Source organism: Balaenoptera acutorostrata, chromosome 7 (genome assembly GCF_949987535.1).
Source record: "Balaenoptera acutorostrata chromosome 7, mBalAcu1.1, whole genome shotgun sequence".
Classification (NCBI taxonomy): Eukaryota; Metazoa; Chordata; class Mammalia; order Artiodactyla; family Balaenopteridae; genus Balaenoptera; species Balaenoptera acutorostrata.
Genome location: NC_080070.1, coordinates 56,078,553 through 56,094,534, shown reverse-complemented (window position 1 = coordinate 56,094,534; position 15,982 = coordinate 56,078,553). Strand labels below are relative to the sequence as shown.

At 38.6% G+C, this 15,982-nt stretch overlaps 1 protein-coding gene across 1 annotated transcript; it reads right to left on the bottom strand.

The window, feature by feature from the left end:
• Positions 1–241: 241 nt before the first annotated feature.
• Positions 242–14,059, bottom strand: PTTG1IP2 (PTTG1IP family member 2). Its single transcript, XM_057549652.1, has 6 exons — positions 13,912–14,059; positions 11,501–11,503; positions 8,749–8,795; positions 4,735–4,828; positions 3,424–3,517; positions 242–410 (listed from the first exon to the last, which is right to left on the bottom strand). Exons 1-6 carry the CDS (start codon positions 14,057–14,059, stop codon positions 242–244), a joined length of 555 nt encoding a protein of 184 aa, XP_057405635.1.
• Between the last annotated feature and the right edge of the window lie 1,923 nt (positions 14,060–15,982).

Sequence of the window (15,982 nt, the reverse complement as noted above, 5' to 3'; positions counted from 1 at the left end):
GGTCAGTCAACTAGGTAGGATGAATTGATTTGGGAAAAGTCTTCAAGGATTCCTTAAAGCAAAGTGAAACTTTTGTTGAGTTGCTTTTGCGGAGTGGGAGTTGGGGTAACTGGGAAAGGTATTAATATCCAATTTAGGTTGGAAATTTTAAACTCTTCTCTATCAATATTATGGTTTTTACCCATCCTACACTAGCTATTGAGGTTATAAGAATGTGTTTTAGAAACGAGAACAGTGTTTCCTACTCATACTTTAATTTTGATGCCCGGGATAAGTAAGGGGAAGACTTCCAGCTGTGAGTTACTGAAAGAGTCTGGGGCACGTCATCAAACAAATTATAATACTTGCCAGGAGCAGTCCCACGAGGAATGTAAATTGTGTGTGGTCTTCCAGCAATATAGACTTGAGTTCTGTTCAAAAGGATGGTAAACTTAGAGTTAGTGAGGCTTATTTTCAGAATAAAGTTATAATTGGAATTATCTTATTAGATAGACTACATTTATGTAACTTTTTATTACCATTGCTTTATTACATTAAGTTCTCCTTTTATTTATCCACCAGGAGAATTAAAGTGTTTGATTAAGAATACAGTAATACAATTAAAATAAATGAAATATCATTTAAAATATCAATAAGTTAGCAATAGAATTAATAATTGCTTGTTTACTTCTCTGTGCCTTCTCTTAGTAGGATGTAAGCTCCACAAAGGCAAGGATTTATCTTTCTTGTTATAATTATGTCCCTAGTGACAACCACACTACTTAAGGCATAATAAATACTCAGTAAATGTTTACTAAAATAGATGAGAGCCAAAGGAGGCAGTGAGTACACGAGCGGTTAAACATTTATGTTCTCTAACACTTGGAACTTTAAAAAGTGCTTTAACTTAAAATCATATCTGCTAAATAACAAGACTATTAGATCAGATGTAGTAATCAATCTTTTGATGCCCCATTAGTCATTCATTTTTTTAATGAACGATGGATGTTTCTGGAACCCAAGCAGCATCTTTGGATTATGAAGTACAAGAAGTCCTTAATAAGACAAATTCCTCTAACAGAATGCAGTGCTCATGGAATTAACAAGGTCTAGGAGATCTCTAGAAGAAATCAAAAAAGAAGAGATAGCAGATGAATAGCAGAGCTAAATCAGAACTGAGGGCAGTTGTTGGCCCATATTTGCAGAGAAGCTTCAGAGTTTTCCTTCTAAACTGCAGAAACTTCAGTGATGGATATTTGCTCAGGACCCTATTCTCTTCTAGGAATAATTAGCCACTTAACTGATAAGCACTATGCAAAAAAGTGATGACACTTATAAGAGACCAGGATCCTGGGGGGGGCGGAATATATATATATAAAACAACATGTTTGTCACAGACTCTTGCCACATATGTAATGTACCCTTACTGGTTCTTCCTTCTGGGTATATATTTTTTCTAAGATGTAAAGAATAAGGAATTATCTTCCATCTTACCCTTTCTTTTATCTTTATATGTTAATAAGAAAAGGATATAAGGTCTCATAGCCAGAAAAATACAAAGTCCTAGACAAAGAAGTGGTCTTAAGTAAGCAAACAGAACATTTGGCCAACACTTATCTTTTCATACAGGCACATTTTACTTACAGATGGGACTATTAAAGTGCCTCTGCCTTATCTATGGATCTTTCTATCTTGTCTCTGGCTCCTTCTTGAAAAAGGTGTACAATTTAAAGAAAGAAAATAATACTGGGTTGGCCTGAAGGAGAATGAAGAAAAACAAACTTCTCAACGTGTATGGACTATGAAAATATTTTCCATACCTCTGTGAACTCCTTTTGAAAAAGTTACTTGAGAATATACTCCAGCAAAAGGGGAAAAAAATGAATCCTAAAAAAGGGAAGATATGGGATCCAAAAATTTCTTCTCAGTAGAGCAGTGAAAAGAAACTAATTTTTGTAAATTATAACAGGAAGTCACAGGACTTTTAAAAGAATATCTATAAGAAGACAATGAATATATTTTACCAAATACTAGATGAGTAATCACAGTGATAGGAATAAAGATACAGGTGTCCTGTGTCCTTCTTGACAAGAAATAATGAAGGTAACTAAAACTCTAGGAAATGCAAAAGCTGTATAGGAAAGTCACAATGTAAACATGAAACAAGCTGAAATGTATCATGACTTTGAGAAATGGAGAGTAAGGAAAGAGACTGTATTTGATCTTAATACTAGGTAATTCCCTTTCAAGCAACGCAGGTTAGTGACGTAGAATTACCTTTCCTATTTCCACTTCAGTTGTTTCCTAAACAGTATTTACACAATCATAATATGTTTTATTATTTTACTAGTTTAAGACATTTTAGATTGAAACTATAGAGTAAGCATTTCAAGATATAAATATAGTTACAGAATGTAAATATTATACACTTGACAAGGTCAAATGAGTGCGAAAGCTTACAGAATTTAGGAGCTAGAGAGAGAAGAGGACAGGTAGAAGGAAACACAGGGTTCCAAATTTTCTTATCTTAAATAATGGGAGAAGTATTGATGGATAGAGAAACAGAGGACCGAATGGATTACTCAAAGTCAAAAAGATAACCAACAGAAGAAAGATTAGGCATCTTAAGAGCTAGTAATGAACAATAGTTACAATTCAAAAATAGCAAAATAATAATATCCCCTAACAGCAAAATAACAAAAAAATATGGATAGTGCAAGACAAATTTTTCAGCTTTCATGATGGGGAGTTGATAGATAACATGTAAAGTTAAGAAATCATGAAAAGGAGATAAAACCATACTGTTCAAACACATGGAGGTAGCCAAAAAAAGAACTACAAATAGAATCATATTAAAAGGATTATTTTTGGAGAGGAGCTATCGGAGGTGGAGTGGGGAGTGGGAAAAATAAACTTTTTTTTTTAAATAAGGTAAGGAGTTTATTTTTTAAATATTTATTTATTTATTTTTGGCTGTGTCAGGTCTTAGTTGAGGCACGTGGGATCTGCAGCATGCGGGATCTTTTGTTGCAGCATGCAGACTTCTCTCTAGCTGTGGCACGCAGGCTGAGTAGTTGCGGTGTGCGGGCTCTCTAGTTGTGGCACGTGGGCTCCAGAGCACGCAGGCGCAGGCTCTCTAGTTGTGGCACGCGGGCGTAGTTGCCCCGTGGCATGTGGGATCCTAGTTCCCCAACCAGGGATCGAACCCACGTCCCCTGCATTGGAAGGTGGATTCTTAACCACTGGACCACCAGGAAAGTCCCGGAATAACCTTTTTATTTTACAATTTTCTGTACCTTTTGAAAAATTTTTCCTTTATCATATGGATGCATATACTATTTTTATTACATAAAAAAAGTAAAACATTTTCTGATTACTAGCTTGGCATTCCCTTCAATGATAGTATCCTAAAGTGCATTCTTATTAAGGATAAAAGGAACATACGTCTGCAGGTAATATTGATAGATGAGGCATTGACAAATGAACACTATAATCAATATTGCAATGAGTAGAAGCATCAGGAATCCAAACATGTCAACTGAAATGTATGAAAAGAAAAGAAATATATTTTAAGCTAACAGAAGGTTAATAATTTCTCATAGTTTCATCATTCCTAATATCATGCAGTCTGATTCTTAAATACAAATTCACAGGTCATTATTAAAAATGATAACATACATCATATGCTCCAATAAAACTACTCTTAACGCAATAATCACTAACATTTGAAAATAATCTGGGTTGCTAAAAAGAGGTAACATTTAATGTCCTTTATCTCCAGATTGGTAAACTATTAGGCCACAGGCTTATTTTTTCCTTTATTTTGTCTCTAGACTCATTCCAGGCAATATCTCAACAGAAAGAATAGATCTCTCAGGTTGCTGTTTCTATGAAGATAAAATAGTAGGTAGCAGGGGTTGGTTTGTTGTTTGAGTTTCATCAGTTCCTTATCAAAAAGGCAGCCAACGCTTGCTGGGAAAGCAGATTTCCAGCACACCTGTAAACTGTATCCCCTCTCAATACTATTTAACTTATCAGCCTGGTGTACCTGTAAAATGAAACTAGAAGGGAAGAAGATGAAGTAGGAGACTAGGGTTCCCCATTCATACTAAATACATGAAGTGTCACTTGCTATATATAAGTTCTTTGCTACAACTATGATTTAAATTTACCTCATGGTACCTGAAGAAAACATGGATTTGTGAGCAAAATTTATATTTTTTCACTTCAATTTTTAAAAAACACCAAAAATACAACATTACAGATATAAAATTAAAGATTCTTTGATGATTGAGATGAGTTCAGTCCCAGGGAGTCATTGTTCTGAATGTCAAGTCTCAGTATTGAACACATTAGCTGAGGAAATATAAGTTATTAATAATGCTATTGGGCTCAATATGTCCTCAGGACTAGCTTACAAGAAACTCCTGGAGTTCCTAAAACAACTTAAGAACACAAACCTCCCTTTACTGGGTTATGGTTATTGTTCATCAGAGTACTTTAGAGATGAAATTTAAAGTATTTAACAATTGGTATGGTAAGCCACCCACAAATCAGAATGAATGTTGACCTAGTTTGAACCAACACTGCCTGGAAACAATCAGTATCAGTCTGTATCAGAGGAAACACCAATGAACAGACTTGCTATATTTTAATAAAGCAAATATAATAATTTATAACTCTTCAATTGTAGCAGATCACTAGTTTGCAAATCAATTGTAAAAAGTACATAAAATTCAAATAAGGACAACTCACCGCGACAGTTCAACCAAAATATAGAACTGAAATGACACCCGAAATATGGAAAACAAATTTTTCTGCAAGCCCTTTCTTCACTGCACCAAAAACACTGTATTTGGAAAGAAAAAAATAAAAGCAGTGTCCAAGTATAATAACCACAATCCCAGTAAGTTTCTAGTACTAGTTCAATAAGTATTCAATATATAACAGCCATCATCATCATCATCATTATTTTATTATTATTATTTGTAGTTGATGCTGTTGGTGGTCTGCCGCTTTACCAGATCCACTTTACCAGGCCCATGCACACAAATCTAGCTGCAATGAGTGTTGACTGCCAATGGCTCAAGCTGCCATTCTTCTTGCATGGTCCTCGTGGATAGGGACCATCTTGCCTATGAGGTTACTTCCACCTCTGTCAGGAGTTGACTGGTATATGGGGTTCCAAACAATGGACATCCTTGCCTCAAGGCAGGCACAACTCTGCTATGTAACTTTTTGCCCCAGGGCTGCCCATGGTTCAGGCCAAGTGTAGGCTTTAGCTGAGATCACATCTTTGCTTGGCTCTTGTCCCTTAGTTTCTCTGAGTTCCTTACTCCTTCATAGAATTTTGCTGAACAGCAGTCACTCAAGAAATCACATGTACCTGAATCCCTCTCTCAGGCTCTGTAGTTAGAGAACTAAATCTAAGACATTATTTCACAAAGTAGTAATAATGACTTCAGAAGATAGGGTGTTTTTCGTTGTTGTTGTTTGTTTGTTTTTTCCCCTCTCTCTTTCTAACACTCTTTCCCATTCCCCTTGTCTGCAGCATTCACACTTTCCTCTGGGGATTCCTCTTCTGTTACATGTGGGCCTGGTGGTGCTGTAAACCAGCCTTGCTTTACCCCCTTTCCCCTTTTTGCTCACTGGTGGCCAGATGATCATGTGGAAGTAGGAAAATTGAATTCTAAGTCTCTTGCTGAAGTAAGCAAAAGCAAGGTACAATGGTGGCAACCACCATGGAAGATAAGACTAGAACCTGGAAGAGTAAAAAAAAATGAGGACAGAGTGGTAAAAATGGCTGTCACTTACATAGGGCCTACCATGTGACAGGCACCTTTCTGAGCCCTTTATATATATTAACTCATTTCATCCTCATGACAACCCTGTAAGCTAGGTACTGTTATATCCACTTTATAGAGGAGGATAATAAGGCACAGAGCAGTCAAATGACTCACACAAGGTCACATACCTAGTAAATAGGGAAGCTTAGGTTCTAATGTAATCAATTTGGTTCTATGCTGGTAACCAATCCTATAAGACTGATCCCAGACCCCTCCCAATCACTTCTTGCTGTATATCCTGAGACCAGCAGGATATACATTCCACTGTAAAAAGTCACCCCTTAGACACTGCCTGAGAGCAAGAGATATATCACAGGCCAACTTTTGTTTCATGTTAACCAAGATCAAAGGTCAAATGAAGGCAAATTTAAGATTGAAGCCATTTTGGCTAAATGGGTCCTGTCCTCTTAGACTGCTGCTTAAAGGCTGGAACTTCAAAGTCAAAGTCTACATTCAAGGATTACAGCCCAGAGACTTCAGGCCTTGGTTATTAGATCTCAGAGTTTTTAGGAATCAAGTTCATGCCATCTAGCAGGGTTTTAAGGGAGATGAACTGCCAGAAAAAACCTGAACCTGTCAGAGAGGAGCTTGTGGTCACTTAGCGCTAAGCTGATTCCCTGGCCCCGATAACCAGGTTCACAGCACATGAGCTCCTAAAGCAGTGCAGTCCCCAGAAGAGACATTCTTCCCTGTGCCTCTCTCTGATAGGAGCTCAGAGAACAACGGAAAAGGGAGCTCCTTCGCAGGTTAAGCCTGGGGCAGCCAGATTGGTGACCAATAACTCACTGCTTGGCCAGGGAAACTCAACAGAACGTCTGCACACCACGTACATCTCTCTGACATTCCAAAGTTATAGCTGGGGGGCAGTAACTGACAATGACTCTGGGTAAGTACAATTTTACTTGAGGGTTGGTTGCATTAATTAACAGGAGCATTTTTTTAAATGTAGGGATGGAGAAAACAGAATGTGTACTTCCTGAAAGGTCAAAGGGTGAAACACAGTAGCCTAAGGTAGTTTATTTTTTTACTCTCTGTCTGCCCAGATTGTGTCACCATCTTTCTTCCTCTGGTAACCCACACCCTCTTACCTTTTCGGACCTCTTCCCCACCTTTATGTGGGTCTGCAGCTATCAGTCAGCTGTGCTCCACCACTTTCTTCCTCCTGGAATCACCTGACCCAGGTAATAGCACTCAGAGTAGCCCATCCCTCTGGCCCAGTAACTAGTGCTGGACTGGACATAAGACCCAAATAGGGTCAATCAGAATCTTCTGTGGAATTGTATACAGGCATTGAGAGAGGTCTGCTGGGAGCCTGCCTCTTCCCCAGCTATATGGAAAATGTTCATTTGCCATAGAAGAAAATGAGGTCAATACCCAGAGTGAGGCAGAGCTGGGAGATGAAAAGAGAGAGAGGAAATGGGAATAACATCCTTTAAGACTCAGCTGTACATGATGTCAAGGCCACCCTGGGCTTACCAGTTTTGTGAGTTAATAAATTCTCTTTTTTAATAAAGTAGTTTGAGTTGGGTGTCTGTCAGTTACCTCAAAAAGATTTGACCAATTCCTTTTATTTTTTTAAGATTTTTTTTTTTACATGGACCATTTTTAAAGTCCTTATTGAATTTGTTACAATATTGCTTCTGTTTTATGGTTTTTTTGCCTGGAGGCATGTGGGATCTTAGCTCCCCACCCAAGGATCGAACCTGCACCCCCTGCACTAGAAGGTGAAGTCTTAACCAATGGACCGCCAAGAAAGTCCCTGACTAATTCCTTAACTAAGGCTAAAAAGTCTTCAAAGAGAAGAACTTCAAATTACCCAGAGGAACAGTAGAATATATTCAACATCTCTATATTAGTAATGCGTAATTTAAGACAAATTACATGAATTTTTTTCTTGTAGCTAAGGAAGATGACCCATATAAATACAAAGCCATGCCAACCTCAGACCCTTAAGAGAGTGAGAAGTGAGAAGTCAGCTAACAGACTTTAGAATGATGGTTAATATTAATAAAATGAAAAAATGCAGAAAGGAAGGTACATAGTAATGTTTAATCGTTCGTTAACATTGTATAAACCAAATGGTTTAATACTTATACTGGCCAAAAATATTAAATAAGTGTTATTGTGCAAAGAGGGATTTTAAAGTAGTGGACATAGAGAGGATAAAAAGAGCATTTACTAATTATTTATGGGCAAATGCTAGATATAATGGAAGTTAGGTTACATTGATATATAAAGCATTGTTTTCTAGAGGTTGAAAATTTAACTTGCAGGTACAATATTTCCACTCTATAAAAAACAAATGTTTCTAAATGGAAGAATATTAGAATTTCAAAAGGAGTGGAACAGATAATAAATGTAATAGGAGTTCATAGCAAAAGTACTCACTTCTAGTTGATTGGATAAGATTTCTTTCAGAGAATAGGAAGAATTTGTCTGAGCTTTGAAGAAAAGGTAAAATCTGTGCAGGAAGGGAGGGCTTTAGACACAGAAGCTATGGTAGAATAAAGAACAGGTTTCCACTGTGGCAGGAGTGAAATCCATCGTCATGAAATTTTGTGGAATTATTTGGAAAGGTAAACTTTTCTCAGAATGTGATGGGTTTTGAACCAGACTAAAGAGTGTGTTTTTTCTTTTCTTTTTTTTAAATCGAAGTATAATTTTTTTCAAACAAAAAATTATTTTGTTTTTGAAGTATAATTTTCTAGAAGCGAGTACATGTTTGCACTAAATTTTTCCTTTACTTCTAGATTCTCAAGGAGCGGTTTGAAATGCAGAATACTTCTTAATAACCACCATTAGTCATTCCTACTATTAAAAAATTGTGTAAAACAAAGTTTGGCATATCTTTTAGACTACAACTGTAAACTGTGTGACTTTATAACATTCCCAAGACAATTTCCTCAAATAAAAGTTAACTTACTTTGTTATTTTCTGTGCACAATTGACAATTTTTCCATACAGTACATGCTGCAAAAAAATTAAGTACAAAAATATAAATACAAAGCCTATTTATTGCTCAACTTTATATAAAATGCGTTTCATTAAGTCATTCCTGTTTCATGGCAAATGTATCCATACCCTGAGCATTTTCCTTTATTATTTTCATATGTCTAGACACTTTCTCATTGATACCAGTTAAATCCTAACTCCTTACTTTCTCCTGTTACTCAGAAAAATATGAAATAGCATCATCCAACTTTGATTAGCCAAGTAAGTTCTAAAAAATAACTTTCCTCTCCTACACTAACTCCCTGGTCCCAACCAGGCATCTAAAGCTACGCACCTGAATCAAATTGGGCTAATCCCACACCACACTCATTGATCCAGGGAGAAGGAATCTGAGCAAGTCAGGCCAATCAGAATCCTCCTTCCACGATTTACAGATTGGAACTTGAGGGTTAGGGGTAGTGCGGAGCCTCTGTCTCCAACTTTTCAAAAATTTAAACAGGATTGTCTTTATGTAGTTATAAAAGTGACACATGTTCAATATAAGAAATAAGTATACATAAAAAAATAAAAATCAGCTGAAATTCCACCATCCAGAGAAACTCTGATGCTTCATCTTACTTTAAACAAATTATTTCCGTAATCTAAACGTGGATTTTGCCATCATTCCAAATGACTGCAACCATGAAATCTTAAATACCAATATTCTAGTCTCTGACTAGAATCTTCTTTCCTTTCCTCTCGTTTGCCTTTTGACATGACTCAGACCTTCACTTTTCTTGACCTTTCCATTGTTTTCCAAATCTATTTGCCCCTCATGGCCTCATTCCCTTCTCTTTAGCCTGAACTTCATGTCAGTGAATGACCCGATCTGGGTCCATCTCAGAGATTTAGACTGAGTATTTGTATAACTAACCAGCAGTCTTTCTTATAGTGTTTCTTGCTGTTACTGAAGAACAAATGAGGGACAGCTGACCTACATGACAATGTGCTACATGAAGCAATAGGTTCTTTTCTTCTTTTACTCTGTTCCTGAAGAAAGAGGAACTAGCTATTTCTACAGCATTCTCAGGACCAGATTCTTCCTATACCCTCTTAAAGACCCGATTTTTTTGTGTATTTGTTTTCTCTCTAGTCACTTCCTTCCTCTTGATTACATTTTCATAATTTCTGCAGCATCATTCTCTCCTAGTTCTCTTGGAACATCTCTGGCCATTCCTTTTTGAGTTTCCTGACTGGTTCCATTCCCTCTATCAATGTCTAAAATGTTGTTATTCCATAAAATTCCATCCTTGTTCCTCTTCTCTTCTTCCGTGAGGGATCACAATTTCAAATACCTAGAGATGCCAGGCATCAACATATATTATACTAGATATCAAAACAAAAACTTTCTTTTTGATTGGCATTGCAAAGAATTAATTAATAATTTAAAAAAATAGAACAACTGAATCAGACAAGCTGGTCTAAAGTTTATCTGGAATTAAAAATTTTTGATGAACAGCTAAGAGAAAAATTTGGGGGGAAGATAACAAGATTTCATATATTACTATTCTCTATATTACATCCTTACATTTTATTTACTTCCTTAAAAATTTTTGAGAGATATATTTTATATTCTTCTTTCTATCATTGCTTAATCAGGATCTACATTCTCTACCTATATAAGGATCCTAATATGCTTTAACTTTCTTCCTTTCCCTTCCCACACCACTCCCCAGGTAGAAATCATCTGGAATTTTAATTATTATTAAATGGCTATCAATCATTATTAGACTGTTAATGTATTTAAATTGCTATTGACTTGTAATCAATCATTTATAAAAGTTTTACTGGTTTCTTTGCTTACTACTCTTTCTTGAATCCCACATTTCCCCCTTAGTTTATATTCATTTTGCTGAATAGTATCCATGAGTACACCTTTCTCAGAAAGGGTCTGTGAGTGACAGAAATCACTCTGATTATATATAACATAGGGAACTTAGTACTGGGAATCAGGTATGCAGGTGATAGAAGAGATTGAGAAATCTACCAGGGGAAAGACAATGAAGACCCACCTCCCCCCAGATATCAGTACATGCTAGGCTAGAGGGCAGAGGAAGGAGGCAGCTACCAGAGTCCAATATAATAAGTATATGTAGAGTCTGCATGACAAATATTCTTGGTGTGTTCACCATTACAGAAATAAACAAATGGGTACTACAGAAATAAAGAGAAAACCTGGAAGCCTTGCCTCATGTTCAAATTACTTAGCCTTCAATTCATTTCCTTGGAGAAATCTGCCTTTCATCTCATTCTGATATCTTGACTTTGAGATATGTTTCACTGAATCTATTTCTCATTTGGTGGTTCTCTAGCTCAGCACTTGTGGGGAAATTTTCATCTGTTCCTTGAGTTATGTTTTCTTCTAGGACAGATTAGCTGTTTTTCTGCATGGGAGCATATACTCCATTATTTATTCTGTTAGCTATGCAGTGTTTGCACAGGTTCTATATTGTCTATTTTCATCTTACTAATGCTTAGATAGTTCTGTTCAGACCTTCTATTTGTGTTGACACAGTAGAAGTGACATTTTGACCACCTTACCACTGTCCTTGAAATTTTTTTTCTGACAAACTACAGTTTTACTGTATTTTATGCTCTCTTCACTTGGTTGTTCTCAGTATTTGACAAAGGGAGAGAACTCAGGTGAGTCTGTGCCAGACTTTGTTAGAATATCTGGGCTCTACACTCTCTTCTGAGGTTTTATCATTTTCCACTGCCAGGGTTCACTCTAGCTAATTGGAGATATATCCCATTTCCATACAGGGAATATTTCTGTATTGTAGTTCTGCCCCTAAATCCAGTTTGTAGCCCAGGAACTTGTGTTTCCATCAGAGTCAGATCCACTGTTCAGTTTCTCTGTTTTTCTTATTTCTCCTCCAAAACCATTTCTCTGTAGATCTTCAGAACAGGTGAAGAATAGGACACCCACTCAATTTGCATCTCTCTAGATCTGGGAGTACTAATCAAAATTCTTGGAATTTAGTGACTCAGTCATTTCTAAAGGGTGATGGTGGCATTTGCAGTGTTACCATGTTGTGCTATTCTATTTTGATCTAGAATCTTCTATTTCTTTCCTAGCTTGCCACTTGTTTTATAGGCCATACCCCTTTGTTTTCTGGTTGCTCCCAGTAAGAGAATTTCTCTACATTTTAGTATTTTTTTATGCATTCATTAGGTATTGGAAAAGAAGATTCTTAACCCAAAGTTCCAAGAGCAAACTACAACTTCTTGGGATATTGCTTACTAAGCTCTCAAATGTAAATGAAACATCAGGGTTAAAAGCCCTGGGAATCAAAGCAACCCGCTTAGTAGGAGATCTCACTTGATGTGGGATCATTAACAAAGTCCTGTGTGTTGCCTGTGGGAAAGGTCTATCACTCAGACCACCAGCAGGGATATAGGTGGAGATCTCAGTGAAAGGTTAGAATCCCTTTCGCAGTTTTGGAAGTGAAAGAATCATAATGTCTAAGAAACCATATCCTTATAAAATAGGAAGGTTGAGTGCAAGTTCAAAGGAGAAATTACCCCAGGCTAGGAAGCAAACACTCAGGGGAGGCCCAGGACTGGCTGAACCAGGCTTTCCCTCCCAAAGGGAAGCTGTTTCCTCAGAAACACTGACTGGGTTCGTCAGCCCTAGAACCAAGCTAGCTAGAAGACCAGACTATGTTATCCATGATTTTTGATTTATTTTTGTTTACTCCCTTTTTGTTCTTCCTCAACATTTTAACAAGGTTTTCTGCAAAATTCTAGTATGACTCCAATTTGTTAGGGAACAAAGGGAGGGACTTGTTTCTATGTTTGGCCTATGTTTTTAGGCACTTTTCCTGGGAAGAACATGGCAGGGATGGTATGAGAACATTGTTCCTCTTGAAGTATGTATGGGAATGATTGAGAGGTTAAATGAGAGAAAAATGTATGGGAAAGATGAAACCAAAGGAAACAAGCCAGATCTTTTGATTCAGCCTCTCCCCATCCTCCACCCTCTCAAAGGAGAGTCTCATTTCAGTGCAAAGCTAAGAGCTTTGGGTTTGGTTTTAGGAAGGAAGACACTCACAGATTCTATCTTTTTGACTCTGAAAACCAGAAAGCGGTAATTATTCTGTCTTATAGTCTTCATAAAAATGGCAGTCTTGGGCTTCCCTGGTGGCGCAGTGGTTGAGAATCTGCCTGCTAATGCAGGGGACACGGGTTCGAGCCCTGGTCTGGGAAGATCCCACATGCCACGGAGCAGCTGGGCCCGTGAGCCACAATTGCTGAGCCTGCGCGTCTGGAGCCTGTGCCCCGCGACGGGAGGGGCCGCGATAGAGAAAGGCCCGCGCACCGCGATGAAGAGCGGTCCCCGCACCGCGATGAAGAGTGGCCCCCGCTTGCCGCAACTGGAGAAAGCCCTCGCACGAACCGAAGACCCAACACAGCCAAAAATAAATAAATAAATAAATAAATAAAAATAAGAAAAATCCTTTAAAAAAAAAAAAAAAAAAAAAAAAAAATGGCAGTCTTGGCTTTACAGGGCATTTTCCAAGTAGTTCAAATCCTGTCCTTATTCTATCTATACAATTCCAGTTTAGGATACCGAAAACCTTATCTCCAGGTTCATGAATTTAACTCAGTACAACTTATAATGTTTCAGAATTTCTTCAGTTGGGGAGGGGAGCCAAAGGAAGTCTCCAAACCAAGTAATTATTTCTTAAGATAAGACCCAAATTAAGTACTTTATTAACTAAGACCGTACAACACTAAGAAAGACTAGCTATGGCCATTGAGTGGGGTCTGATTAGAACAAAACCCAACACCTTATTCACAGCACAAAGCTTTGCACTATAGGTCCTGCAAAACGCAGGCGTGGGGAACATGCTTTCCACATTTAAAACTGTTTTAATCCACTTTTCACACTTCAGATAAAGCAAATGAATTTGAGTCCAATTTAACTGGATTTCACCAAAAACGTTAAGATCCTTAAAAAATGTCTTCCTGCCAAAACCAAAAGGCAACTTTAGAGCTGAAAATCTCAGCCTGCCAGCGTGGCACAACCAGTAGGAAAAACAACGGCGGTGGCACGCCTGGGGCAGCAGCCTCTGGGCTCAGGATGGCTTACCGTCATCCATAGATTTTGGTTTGTGCTTGTTCTTGTGTCTGGAGACTTGGGAAAAACTATTCTCTGAGAAGCTGATAAACAGTTGGACGAGAAAGAGGGAGAAGAATATTGGCAGGAGGATTTGGCTCCACGATTGCGGCCGGCACATGGCTCCTCGGCCCTGGGTTCCTCCGGTTGCCGGCCAGTGGGACCGCGGTGGGCACCAGGTACCGAGCTGGACCCGTGGACCCACTCACGGACTGTGACCTGTCCCAATCCCAGCCCCTTCCGAGCCCTGGACCCCAGCATAATTCGCAGAATTTTAGTACCCCTAATGTTCCGGTCAGAACACGGAATGTTTGTAATGCAACCCTGGTCTAGTTTGTCCACTGGTCTGGATGGAGGTCTATTTCCCTCCAAAGCCCACAGCTTTTCCTTACTTGGCCGTTGCTTTTGAAGAAGGCCTGGATTCTAATTTCCACCATTCAATAGCTGGAAAGCAGCAGCAGCTTTCTGTGCCACTTTCCTCAGATGTAAGGGAACCTACCATCCACCACGCCCCATGGGAGTTATTGTGCGATTGATAAGTGATGAGGTCCTGAAACTCACAACTCTCTCAATCCTTGATCTTGTCTTTGACTAGTATGTGGCCCTGTGGCATGCTCTAATGTAGCTTCCCAAAGTACGGTGTATTTTAAGTGGTATGCAGATGAGTATCTTTTATTTTCATAGTTATGAATTTATTTTTAGTGTGTATGGGGAAAAATATAACTAGTAGTTATAATGATATAATGGCAACAATATATGCTTTTCTTTTAAAGTAAATCTATGTAAAAATGTCAGGTTTCAGAAATATAAATAGTAGCATAATTTAAAGGGTAAGGCAAAATTGTGAAGGTGGTTCCAGAATGACTGAAATTTGAGCAATACTGCCTCATTGTGGAGGGCGTATGGTAGGGAGGAACAGGGCATAGAGGTTTGTCCTTGTCCGGGATCTATACCTTGGTTTGTTTTTTAAGGCTGAATGATGGAGTTGTCCCACGGCACCCTTGACATATTGATCTAGACTGCACCCTGAGGACTATGGATCCAGTACTGACAATAAATATGGTGAAGGGGAAGATGTACAGAGTGCCAGGCTGCCTTTTCCTTGCCTCTTTGTAATGCAGAGGACAGACAGAGCTATAATATGAAAAGTGCTCTTATAAACTGACAAGAAAAGGACAAAAAGAAAAACAATAGTCATTTCAGAAGAAGAAACATGTTCCTGCTTATCCTTTTGGACACTGTATCAGACTGTCCCTGGAATCAAATTCTTCTATCATCTAAGTCAATAATTCCCCTTTTGCTTAAGCCAGTTTGAGTTACGTTTTCTGTCTCTTGAGCATTCCTCAACAGCAACATATCAAGACTCCTCACAAGGGGACTTCCCTGGTGGTTAAGAATCCGCCTGCCAACGCAGGGGACACAGGTTCAAGCCCTGGTCTGGGAAGATCCCACATGCCACGGATCAACTAAGCCCATGCGCCACAACTACTGAAGCCTGTGCGCCTAGAGCCCATGCTCCGCAACAAGAGAAGCCACCGCAATGAGAAGCCCGCACACCGCGACGAAGAGTAGCCCCCGCTCGCTACAACCAGAGAAGAGCCCGCACACAGCAACGAAGACCCAACGCAGCCAAAAATAAATAAAAAAAAAAAGACTCCTCATAGGAAGGAAAAATGGTGATAACAGATTTGTGATAATCGTTCTTAAGAAAAGCCCCTGTTCTCCTTCCTGGCGCTGATGTAAATATCTGCAATGAGGAAAGGGAATATGTAAGTCTACAAATCCCGTGTATAAAGCTCGGTCTACCATAACAAAATACTAGACTGGTGGCCTAAACAACAGTTAATTTCTCACATTTCTGGAAGCTGGAAGTCCAAGCTCAAGGTGCCGGCAGGGTTTGTCTCTCCTGAGGCCCCTCTCCTCGGCTTGTACACGGCCACCTTCATACTGTGTCTTCATATGGCCTTTCCTCTATGTGTACACACACCTGGTGTCTCTTCCTCTTCCCGTAAGGACGCCAGTCCTACTGGATTAGTGCCCCACC

Coding starts and splice junctions, on each gene's coding strand:
- PTTG1IP2 (XM_057549652.1), bottom strand. CDS start 14,059: ATGTGCCGGCCGCAATCGTGGAGCCAAATCCTCCTGCCAATATTCTTC. Junction 3,518..4,734: donor ATTTTGGTTGAACTGTCGCG/GTGAGTTGTCCT, acceptor CATACATTTCAG/TTGACATGTTTGGATTCCTG. Junction 411..3,423: donor TATCAATATTACCTGCAGAC/GTATGTTCCTTT, acceptor CCTTTTGAACAG/AACTCAAGTCTATATTGCTG.